The 12,032-nt window shown below is 40.5% G+C and overlaps 1 protein-coding gene and 1 long non-coding RNA gene across 3 annotated transcripts in view; one reads left to right on the top strand and one right to left on the bottom strand.

Annotated features, from left to right (window-relative positions):
• Positions 1 to 765: 765 nt before the first annotated feature.
• Positions 766 to 12,032, bottom strand: part of ACBD5 (acyl-CoA binding domain containing 5) — a gene marked incomplete at its 3' end in the record, with an annotated part of 28,799 nt that continues 17,532 nt past the window's right edge. The window contains exons 6-13 of one of the 2 annotated variants that reach the window (XM_081882499.1): positions 7,617 to 7,742; positions 5,728 to 5,940; positions 4,363 to 4,469; positions 3,436 to 3,688; positions 3,077 to 3,276; positions 2,651 to 2,701; positions 2,135 to 2,244; positions 766 to 982 (exon numbers count right to left, since the gene is read on the bottom strand). In XM_081882499.1, the coding sequence (XP_081738625.1) occupies positions 970 to 982; positions 2,135 to 2,244; positions 2,651 to 2,701; positions 3,077 to 3,276; positions 3,436 to 3,688; positions 4,363 to 4,469; positions 5,728 to 5,940; positions 7,617 to 7,742 (1,073 nt within the window). Of the gene's footprint in view, positions 983 to 2,130; positions 2,245 to 2,650; positions 2,702 to 3,076; positions 3,277 to 3,435; positions 3,689 to 4,362; positions 4,470 to 5,727; positions 5,941 to 7,616; positions 7,743 to 12,032 lie in introns of those variants that run through there. The other variant, XM_081882498.1, reaches the window with a different exon arrangement.
• On the top strand, positions 7,713 to 8,607 carry LOC309353425. The gene is made up of 2 exons (XR_014161837.1): positions 7,713 to 7,840; positions 7,874 to 8,607. It is a non-coding gene; the product is annotated as an uncharacterized lncRNA (long non-coding RNA).

The following is a 12,032-nucleotide window of genomic DNA, read 5'->3' as shown; positions in this document are numbered from 1 at the left end:
TGCAGCAGCAGCTTCCTATTGCCCTAGCACTGGGCCAATCCATTCACAACAGCCCGTTTCTATACATTTCCTGGGACAGCAGTGTAAATTTTTAACATGCATTTTGAACACCTTCTAAATTAATATTATGCAACTTCTAAAACTGAACATTAAGGACTATTTACAATAAACTGTACTTACATTCTTCTTCCATTGATTTCAATAAGACAATATAGGTTAGGGGGTGCCAGGGCCATTTTACGTACTTTATTCTGTGTACTAAGTTCTGAAGCTATCGTGCCATATTCCGACTCTGACTGCTGGTCTAACAAATTAAGATGCTTGACTTGTTTTTTAAAGAAGCACTGATGGTCCCCCATGGAAGTACAATCTACAGCTTCAAACCCTTGATTTGTTTCCTAAAAAACTACCTCATCTATGTAGCAGCAATTTATATATTAGATCTCCCAGAGCTACAATGTTAATTGCAGTCATACAATCCAGATACTTGGACTATTCCAGACTTTAAAGTTTCCTCTGCTTATTGTATGTTTTGTATGCTATGTGGAAAGTCTTCTGCGGCATTATAAAATAAATCATGTTAAAAGTAACAATTCACAGGCTTTCATTATTGTTTTGTTGTTTTTCATTAATTGAAGGAACTTCTTCATTCCAGCTTTGGGAAGAAGAAACACTCTCAGTAGATGCTGTAGTAATAGCCTTCAACTCTACAGACTGTTCATCCAAAAAGTACATTCCAAAACAATTAATTTAGGGTTCATGTGATTGCTGGATGGGATAGTTGTATTTATTTGTAACCTAAAAGAAAGGGACCATTCATGTATGGTATGCCAGGTAGTGCAAAAGGGAAAAAAATAGAAGAAAGATGTAGCCATCCCAGCATCTGCAGTTCTTGCAGGTCTCTTAAATTACTTCACCTTCCAGAGTCTCCATGTTAGCAGTCCTTAAGTAAAATCAGGAATTGAATCCTCAGTTCTGTTTTCTGAGAAGGGGAGAAGAAAACACCAACTTGAAATGCTATCCTAAGTATTTATTCTTAGCAGTCTGTTGAGTTTGATGGAATTACAAGCAAAATTGCTACCCCAACACTTTCATTTGCCCATAAACATTTTACAGTATTCTTGTTCTAAGCCTTAAAATGCTTAGAATTACATCATCCCTGATTAATACCATTTACTGTTTCACTTTATTCATTATAATACTAAAATGAATAAGCTGTTTTACACATTTCTGTAACGTGACCGTTGTTGGTGAAATGTCCAGAAATTCAGCAGATACAAGGGCTCTTCAACTCTCTCATATATATGTCTAAACCACAGAGCCTAGGGCTTGCCGATCAGAAGGTCGGTGGTTCGAATCCCCGCAATGGGGTGAGTTCCTGCTGTTCGGTCCCTGCTCCTGCCAACCTAGCAGTTTGAAAGCGCGCCAAAGTGCAAGTAGATAAATAGGTACCACTCCAGCGGGAAGGTAAACGGCGTTTCCGTGCGCTGCTCTGGTTCACCAGAAGCGGCTTAGTCATGCTGGCCTCATGACCTGGGAGCTGTACGCCGGCTCCCTCGGCCAGTAAAGCGAGATGAGTGCCGCAACCTCAGAGTCGTTCGCGACTGGACCTAACGGTCAGGTGTCCCTTTTATATATAATATATATACAAGGCTTGTCTTGGCGAAAAACTTTAGTGAAAATTTTTCAACAAACAAATACTTATTGTTAATAGTTAGAATACATTCATGGCAAAACGGATTTCACATTAAGCTTGCGCTTCTAAATTCCTACCAAACAAGAGAAGTATTCCCCAAATTCAAGTGATACCAGGACAAATCTTCCATTTGTCTGTCCATTACTCTCATACCTAATAATAAGCCTGATGTCTTCATCACATGAGGCAACACATGAGGCAGCTTGGCATCAGATTCTGCTTTGACTGGTGTACTATTCCAGCAAAACACTATCTGTGTGAAAAGATATATCCCTAATATAAAATGGAACCTTTATGGTCCTTGTGAAAAAAATCCTTGTGTGCTGATAAGATTATACACAATCAAGAAAGGAAATTGAGAGGGAGAGGCCAAAGGGCAGCATGGACTTGTGCATTAGCAGAGTAAATTAGCATATCTAACAGGATTGACAGTCTTACCTCCTTCTCCTTTGAAGATACACATGTACCAGCCACTGGGCAACAAATGGCCAGAAAACAGCAAAGACTAAAGTACCAGGAGAAATCTCAAACGGCCACCAGGAAGGTCTCTAAAATAACACATTAAAAATTAATTTCTCCAGTTAAATAAGATGTTGGTAAATGTCTGCATAGGCATAGAACTATCTAAGATGATATATTTGGAACCTGTATGTTCTGCCGCAACTGGGCACTGTGTCACTTGTATATTCCCCCCTAGTCTCTACATTTAGAATTGCTTTAAAATTTCCTCCTGTAGATCTGTCTTGCAAAAAATCTTCAAAATTAATTGGGTAATAAATAAAACAAATGCATCAAATTAACAGGAGACAAAAGGCAACAGCATTTAAAACACTGCTTTTTGGCCTCTCTTTAAGATTATTGTGTTATGAAAAGTTCCATTTTAATCTACATACAGTCAAAGGAAAGCCAACATAAAAATCAAAGCTGCTCTGTTGAAAGTAGGTAAGATCTTACCTTAGCAGGTGAGGGAGTCTGATTATTTGAATGTATGGTTGCAGTTCCTGCCTGCAAACAAAACACAAATTTAACACAGTGACAAATTATATTTCAAATTTATACTCACAGCTTCACATTATATTCCTACTGTGGTTTCTGAAACATTGTAATGTAACATTGTTGCTCACATAATGAAATGGAACACTTCTGCTTGGAGTGATGATTTTGCCACCTCTTCCCTGCCATCCATCCTTTGCAATTAAGCCTGCTTACATACAGACTCCCCTACATTACACACATGCTTACATACATTACTCCAATAATCAGGCTTTTTAAAATAAAGAGTAAGGATGATCTCCAACTAAGTCATGCTCCGAGTAGGAGCACTGAGGTAAAGTAGGACTAACACTGGACCTCACCCTAACTTTATAGAATACATCTTACCTGTGAAGTTGTCAGTGTTTCCAATGCATGCAATCTCTGAAGGACATTTTGCATGTCTTCTTGTAATCGTATAAGCACTACTGCAATTTGTTCATTGAGGCCACTTCTTGGTCCTCTATCTGACCCCCATCGTTCTCCATCTCCTCCACTACCCATTTGTCCACCTTGGGCGCCATCACCCAAAGGATGCATTCTATGACCTAAATTTAGGAGGGGAAAGAGAGAAAGCATTGAGAAATAAGGCATGGTTTTTAATCCATATAAAAATCAGACTATGAAAACATTTTTTTTTGTAAATTACAAAAAAAAAGTATGGCACTAGACTTGCTTATTTACATAAGAACATAACAAAACAGTACCTCTCCCTCTTCTGATTCCATAGAAATCCACCTTTTCACCACCTTTCTTTTCTTTGTGAGGACCTCCATCACTTGCCTTGCCATCCTCACCACCACACTTGACTTCACCTTTTCCTTCAATTGCAGCCACCATTATGCTGTCTGTCTTGTAGTTTCCAAGTTCAAGAAAACCAGAAGCACCCAGCAGACTGCTGTGGTCTACTTCTGAGAAATGTAATGGATGTTTTGAAAATCCTTTCGTTGACTCCAATATCTATAAGTTAAGAGAATTAGCTATTATATTTTCCTTGACGTATTTCCCATAAAGCTGGGATACCTAATATACCTAACATGTTAAAGTCTTTTGTGAACTATTGTTGTGGTCCAGGGGCACCTCTGCATTTTATATGCATGTTGTGAAAAATGTAGGTTTCTTTCTAAAGTAAATAGCGGCTTGAAAGGACCTCAGCAGGGTAAGAAAGAGTTAAACTCTCCCTTCTCATTTGCTGCAATCAGAGTATTTATCAGCTCCCCTAGGAGCTGCTTTCTGCATATATATTTTAAAAGAGCATGCTAAAAGCAATAGACACATTTAAAACCACACCTAGGCTGACCATTATATAGACTGTGGAAGCATTGTATTAGATGTACATTCTATTATTTCTTCCAGATTCTAACCCTTCATCCATTTAGCAGAATCTAAAGAACTGCTTAGGCTTACAGAAGGCAGTTATGTGAGACCCCTGGAATTTTGGGCTTTGAGCTGTTATCTTCATGCTATATCAGGAACTGATTTCATCAGTCTGCCTTGCAGCATGAGAGGATTGCTGTTCAAGCAAACAAGTTTAAAGTTGTATGTAGGTTCAAAGAACTGATTTCATGTCTCTTTGGATTCTGGTCACTTTATGTTACCTTTTCACATTCAGTACAAAACCTGATAAACTGTACCTCTTCTTGTCCAAACTGCTCCATAGAATCACAGTATATTTCACTATCCGAATCGCTTGTCAAGTGCTGAATGCCAGAGACCTCTTCAGCGGTATCTTCATTTGCACCTGTGTGTACAGGAATATATGATCAAACACTTAATAAGTGCAAACGGGCCAATTTGGGCAAGAATTAAACAATGACAGTGCAAAAGTCCACTTACAATCAACTTATAAATATTTTATCAGTCTAAACCTGCCTCTCTCAACCTTGGGTCCCCAGATTTTGGACTACAACTCCCATCATCCCTAGCTAGCAAGACCACTGGTCAGGGATGATGGGAACTGTAGTCCAACAACATCTGGTAACCCACGGTTAAGAACGGCTGGTCTAAACAGGGAGCACATGATCACACTTCAAATATTAAAAAGCTTATTATGTAAGTTGTTTCCTTAAGATAAAGCAGGTGAAAGCTATTCACAATGGGGCAATATCGTTAGATGTGGTTGTTGAGGTTAATTTATCCTAATTACTTTGAACCCCACCTCTCTCAATTATATTTTCCACATGGATGCCCTTTGTGTAAGCACTTTATTTGCATGAATCTCCCAACCACTTTGGGAGGAGGAGGAAGAAACTTGTCCGTCAGATGAGAAGAAGCCTCAGTGTCATTTACTGTACATGGAGGAGTTTACATTGATTCTCCACCACACAAAGACACAGTAAGTATATGAACGGAGGGCACACTGCAGTCAAATACTACATTTTCTCAAATCTAATGCGTACCTTTTTTGGCCAAAATTACATTGCGAAAATTAAGGTGCACATTAGATTCAACGGCACATATACATTCGCCGGCAAATACCGTATTTTTTGCTCTATAAGACTCACTTTTTCCCTCCTAAAAAGTAAGGGGGAATGTGTGTGCGTCTTATGGAGCGAATGCAGGCTGCGCAGCTATCCCAGAAGCCAGAACAGCAAGAGGGATCCCTCTTGTTGTTCTGGCTTCTGGGATTCAGAATATTTTTTTTCTTGTTTTCCTCCTCCAAAAACTAGGTGCGTCTTGTGGTCTGGTGCGTCTTATGGAGCGAAAAATACGGTACTTTTTTTGTTTTGTTTCAAGGTTCTGAAAACAGAGGTGTGCATTAGATTTGATGGCGCATTAGACTCGAGTAAATACGGCATATAAAATTTAACAAGTTTACAGAATATAGTATCAAGCAGACCAAAGTTTAAATCTCCAATCATTTCCACTACAGCTTGGTAAAAGTGAGGGAATAATCTTTACAAACCAGACAGCAAATTCCCAGGGTAGTCTTCACCACTGGAAAATTCTGCTTGACAAACATATAGACTAATTTGGAAAAATGCACGTGAGGAAAGCACCTTGGTGAGAAGACCCAAAATTAGAAATTATAGGTAGTTCAAGGCGCTTGTCTCTCTTCTTTACTTCTTCATCCACATTTATACCATTCAGAGCAGATTTAGTCTGTATGCCATTGTGAATGTCAGTATTCGGGACATCTTCACAGCAGCCATTGGCAACAACACAGTCCAGCTCCTGAGCAGGCGTCAAATCTGGTCCCAGACTCTCACTTTCTGTAAAACCAATAAATAAGATGACAACATTTCAAATAGACTTATACTATGAAACATACTAGTTTTTACAAATTTGCTTTTTTATTTGTTCATAGATTTAATGAACTCTACTCAGGGCTGGATTTAGGTTTGATGAGGCCCTAAGCTACTGAAGGTAATGGGGCCCTTTCTATGTCCAGGTGTCCTTTGTCAACAACAAATCACCACTGTTTTTTGTGTTGAATATATGCTATATGGTAATTTATGGAGGTACAGTGGTACCTCGGGTTACGCTTCAGGTTACAGACTCCGCTAACCCAGAAATATTACCTTGGGTTAAGAACTTTGCTTCAGGATGAGAACAGAAATCGTGCTCTGGCGGCACGGTAGCAGCGGGAGGCCTCATTAGCTAAAGTGGTGCTTCAGGTTAAGAACAGTTTCAGGTTAAGAACGGACCTCCGGAACAAATTAAGTACTTAACCCGGCGTACCACTGTAATAGGTATCTAAAGCCATTTGCACATGTTGCCATGCAACCAGTCCATGCAGAATGTAGGCACCCTATATATGGAAATGAGCAAACCAGTGATATTTTAGGGAGCAGGCGAGCAGGCGGGGCCCATTACTTACATCATAGAAGCCTACAAAACACTGTTGCTGTATGTAGGCTTCATTTTATTTGTTTTTTATCTTATATTTAGGAAATGTACATCCAGGTTTTTTTCCCTTTAATTTTTTGGGGGTCCCCACAAGAGTGGGGCCCTAAGCTATAGCTTTTGTTTGGCTTATACGTAAATCCAGCACTGACTCTACTCATCTCTGACAGTCTCTGTCCATGAAGTGGGCAGCATTACTCCACTGGTATGGAAGCCTCCATTCTGCCAACTAAATGTGTGGAAGCTCCACTGCCAGGATCCCAGCTGGTGAAAGCCCACGGAAAGCCCTGAAACAGCAAGGGGCTGAGCTAGCACAGGATCTGCTGGGTACCAAGCCAGCCCCACTGCAAGGACATGTCAGCACTGGGCCCAATGTGGGCCTTGCTGCTGTAACGACTTCAAGTGGTCCCCTTCCTCTTCTGCACCAGGCTGCGTGAGTGGCAGAGCTATGGATGTGGCTCTGGGCCTGATAGCCAGTTAAGCCCCGACCAAGGTTTGGATTGCAATGTTAAGTTACTTGTACTACACAATTCATTAAGCAATGTTTCCATTGGTTACAAAACAATAAAGAAAAGGAAGAAAAGCTGAACCACCCATAGTCTAACTACCTGCATGTTGCTTTTGACTTTTTTTGTGTCTTACTTTGTATTTAAATTGTGGGCACCTATTCCATCTCTGCAGTTACATGTCCTGCATTCACTCATCACTCCTATTACCAATCTATTAAATATCTTTCCATTTAAAAAAAAACACAATTGTACACAAAACCATACATCCCAACAACACATGTTGTTCCATCGTGTTCAGAATTTGCTCCTAGGTAAGTGGGGGCAGGATTACATCTTGATAATCAGATTCCCAAGCCTCTTCTGAAATCTGAAATTTCCAAACAGGGCTCACTCTTACAAAATAATGTAGGGCAGGGAGACACGGGACCGTTGCTTTTTTGTGTTCCACAGCAGCCACAGTCTGATTGAGCAAGACTGAAAAGAAGCACAAACAGCTGTGAAAAGGAGGGTGCGGTTCAGAAATAAAGCTGTACCTTTCTCAACCTGCTTTAGCTCTGTTATTTCTTCCTGATGGGGTTCCTCCTCCGACTCTGCTCCGCTGTCGCTGCTTTCAGATTTGCCATTCACAGCTGGCATAGACGTTATGGAATATCCAAGGTCTAAAAGCAAGTTCAGAAAATGAATATTTACTATAGAAGATTTAAAATAATTGTGTAGTTATTAAATATTTGCTTTTTAAAAAATAAATCAATTCAAGGCAATTTCTTTTTCTTTCTTTTTTCAATTCAAGGCAATTTCTACCTCTTGTCCTTAAATATAATTCTCATATATTACAGTATATATATTTCCCCCAAACTTTCCCTCCTTTGGCTCACAGCATCTGTACTGGTAAGTGAAAATTCCTTATCATAGCTTGAAACCAGACTTGGATTTTTTAGGGTTTTCAAGGGCAGGGAATGTGACCTTGCCAATGTTGCTGGACTTGAGGTCTCATAATGCCTGGCCATGAACTTTGTTGTCTAGGGCTGATGAGAGTTGGGAGTCCAGCAACAACTGGAAGACCACAGGCTCTCTACTGTCGGGCAAAACACACCATTAACTATTTGCTATTGGATCAGAATCCATTGCTTAGGCAAGAAACCGTAGGTATGCCAATGCTATTCAGAAGCCAAACTTCTCCATGGCTTAGAAAGCTTCTTTTAGCAATGGCATACTTCATGATAAAAGTATTCAATGCAAAGTGTTGTGTGAGAAGAGCAGATATAGATATGCTTCAGCTTTTATATCAACTACATTTATGTCAGTAAAGAACTTATAGTTTTGTATTATTATTACATGGCTACAGATACAGGAATGTGAGATAGGCCGACACTATCAAAGCCAACAATTTTAAATGTCAAGCAAGCCTTCAGTATTCAGTCATATATTCTCTATTATGAAACCAGAAGAAAATTCAACGTCTTCCTGAAACACTATTACCATATTGGCCCAAATAGAAGCCTCACCTTTTTAATTCAAGGGGGGGGGGGAGAAAAAGACAATACCCGAATATAAGCCGCTCTCTTAAAATTCCGCAGGCACTCACACCAGTTCCTTTTTACCGTATGTCTGCTTCAGCAGCGAAATCGTAAAAGCCAATTTTTCTAAGGTCGCAAATTTAAGACGTACTTTAACTTTTCACGGCTGGAATTTGGAAAAAAGTGACGCTTATATTCAGGCCAATATGGTATTTGTACCAACATAACATTATATATATAATAATCAGTCTGTGAGGGTATTAAAATTGGTCACTTCTTGACTCCAGGGATGAATTATTTAGTTCTGGCCTTAAATAACAGAAGTGTGTATGCACCTATGCCACTTCAATTCAATAAGATTCTTTTTTACTATTAATTTCAGTCTGATTTGGGGAGGTGTACCAACGGAGCAACAGTGAAACAACAGAGGCAAGAAGAGTGTGATCAGGATTAGCATAACTTTTACTTGCGGTACCAAAAACTTTAGCATGTTTAATCTTTAGATTCAAGTTGCTTGTTGTGCAAATCAATAGCTGGGACTTGTTAAACATGTTTTGCTGCTTCCCCTTGTCTGCAAGGGACTTTGCTACTCAGATCTATATGATTAAATTAAAGGGTGACGAGGCAGATTAGTTTCCATACTTTTGTTCCAGGAACTGTGACCAGGGTGGATCATTTTCGCAACAGAGAAGACTAACGTTTCAGACAAGGAAATTTGTTTGATAAACAAAGCAGTCCCCGTGCAATACAGTAGCTCCCCAAATAGATATGATTCCCAAATAATAACCATTTTGATGATGTTTAAGGAAAACGGCTAAAGTATTTTTATTTGCTGGATCACTCATAAATATGGCATGCAGAACTTTAGTAAGGATATATGATCAACATGGCTTCCCTATGAAGCATCAACACATTCCCTACCTAGCCACATATGGACTGAAGAGGAAGACAATAGGATTATGTTCAATTCAATGGATCACAGAATCAAAGACTCGCAGTGTTGGAAGGGACCACGATGGTCATCTAGTCCAACCTGCTGCAATGCAGGAATCTTTCACCCAATGTGGGGCTCAAACCCACAACCCTGACAGTCTCATGCTCTACCAACTGAACTATCTCTCACGGATGCAAGAACTCTGCTATAAAGTCCAATCAGAACCCTTCTTTGAGAAAGGCTCAAACCTCCATAGGTTGCAGAAGAGCCAGTCTTTGACTTGAAACAAAGTCATGGAATACAGTTAAACAAAAAACCCACCTGTACCAGTTTTGACTCTCCCCCCATCCTCCCTTCACTATCCTTGACCTCTGATATCCCTTCTTACTACTTTACTACTTCTCTCATATAACCCTCTCTTATAAGTTTTGGGAACAAAAGCATGAGGTGCAATCATATTACCACCCATTTAGGTGAAGTTGACAAATGGTGTTCATTAAATAATAGTTCCCTAATTTAATCATATGTGCCTTGGCATACAGATGTCCCGCCCCCGCCCCTCCCCCACTTATGCAGGGGTTATGTTCCAGGCCGCCACGTGCGTAAGTAAAAATTGAGTAGTCAGGAGTACCCTCTAAATGCCCTCTCCACCGCTCTCTCTCTCTCCAACCTAGACCAAAAATTGAGTAGTAAGGAGTACCCTCTAAATGCCCTCTCCACCGCTCTCTCTCTCCAACCTAGACCAAAAATACTGTATCCCAAAATATCCACAACTGGAATTAAAGCTCTGGGCTGGCAGGAGGCTGGAGGATGCTACCACGTGCATCAGCTGTTAAGTAGGGAGGCTGAGAGGCCAAAGTGAAGCCCTGCTGTGCCTCCACACTCTTTGGGGCTTCCTCTGCCCTCTTCAGACTCTGGGGAGGGTCTGGCTGGATGCAGAGGAGGCACCATTTGGGGAACTCCCAATGGAGCCCTCAGGAGAAGGCAGCTCAGAGCCAGGGGATTGGTGGTGGGACAACGATGAGTGGTCAGAGGGAGAAGAGGGAGCAGATTGGGAGGAGGAAGTGTTGGAACCTGAAGAGGCAACAGGGTTTGGTGAGCAGGAGGCGGCTGTGGCAGAGAGCAGCCCAGACATAGAAGCAGAAGCAGAGCAGGATCTAGAGACTGAGTGGAAGTAGGCTTCTGAAGAAGCCAGGGAAGCTGAAGAGAAAACTGAAGAGAGCAGAGCAGAGACAAAACAAATGAGCCTTAGGCTGCTGGGGAAGGAACCAGGGGAGGAGCTTTAGAGGGCGGTGGGAGGGCGGGGACCTTCAGTCCTCACAACTGCCTCATTGGGGCAAGTCCTGCTGGGAAGAGTTTCTGTGATCACTAGGTCTGTGCAGTTTTGGATTCTTTAAATAAAGAGTTAATTTTACTTACGCCAGTGTTTTTTTATTGCTGACCTACTCCTGACACCAGCTCTCTCCCACCATTTCCATGTTTGAATTGATTTATTGGTTTATTTCCTGGCTACACACATATATGTGGTAGCACGCAAGTAAATCGTGTGTCGGAGGCGCGCGCTTGTAGTTATGCAAGATATTTAGCCTCTCCAATGCATTGGAAGAAGAGTACCTAATCTTTTTCTGTTGCCCAATATTTTGATTTCTGGGTTTAATTTCAGCTTCAAAGCAGGTTATAGCAGTCTTTGCACAGATCCACACCATACAAAGAATCATGGGAACTGTAGTTTATTAAGAATGCTGGGAATTATGTGATGGGGAAACTACAGCTCCCAGTATTCAAAGGGGGAAGTAATGGGCTTTGAATATGGGTTGGATGTGCTTTAAATGTATGGAGGATCTTATTCATTTCATAAAATATGTTATCTCACAGTTTAGTAATCTGCTTTGGGTTTTTTAAAAAGTATTTCTAAACCACTTAATATTTGCTTTATAAGGTTCTAATAATCTTTGTAATTTTTCTGGTCTACATAAAGTTTAGAACAGCAGTAGACTTCAACTTTTTTCAGACCTGCTGTCCACATTTCACATAAATATGCATTATTGGCCCCAGCTTCTAAGTTTACCATTTTTGTGTCTGGTGGTAGTACTGCTGGTGTCACCCCCCCCAAACGACCCCCACCCCCAGGCTGCGACTCAGTTCAGTTCAACCTGCTAGTTGAAAACCAATAGCATAGAATATTTGCTAGCGAGTGCAGGAATAGAAATGGCTCTGGGAAACCATAAAACTCTTTCCAGTAACCAGTTTTGCATTGGTGTTTTCATATAGTTCTTCCACAAATTCATAGTTGCCAGAAGGAGTCTTTCCTATTTCTAAATAGTTTAGTGTTGACAGAAACAACTTTGCACATGTGATTGTGTTTAACACGGAACAGGCATTTATTTATTATTTACTATTAAATAAGTAATCTGTATTGAAGTTGCTGATTATACAACAAGTGAAAGCAGAACTAGATTAACAAAAGGAGTTTGCAGGACCACAAACCAGTTTCTACA

This window comes from Podarcis melisellensis, assembly GCF_964234715.1.
Source record: "Podarcis melisellensis genome assembly, chromosome: 12".
Lineage (NCBI taxonomy): Eukaryota > Metazoa > Chordata > Lepidosauria > Squamata > Lacertidae > Podarcis > Podarcis melisellensis.
The sequence above is the reverse complement of the archived record's forward strand: the minus strand, read 5'-3'. Positions and strand labels throughout refer to the sequence as shown.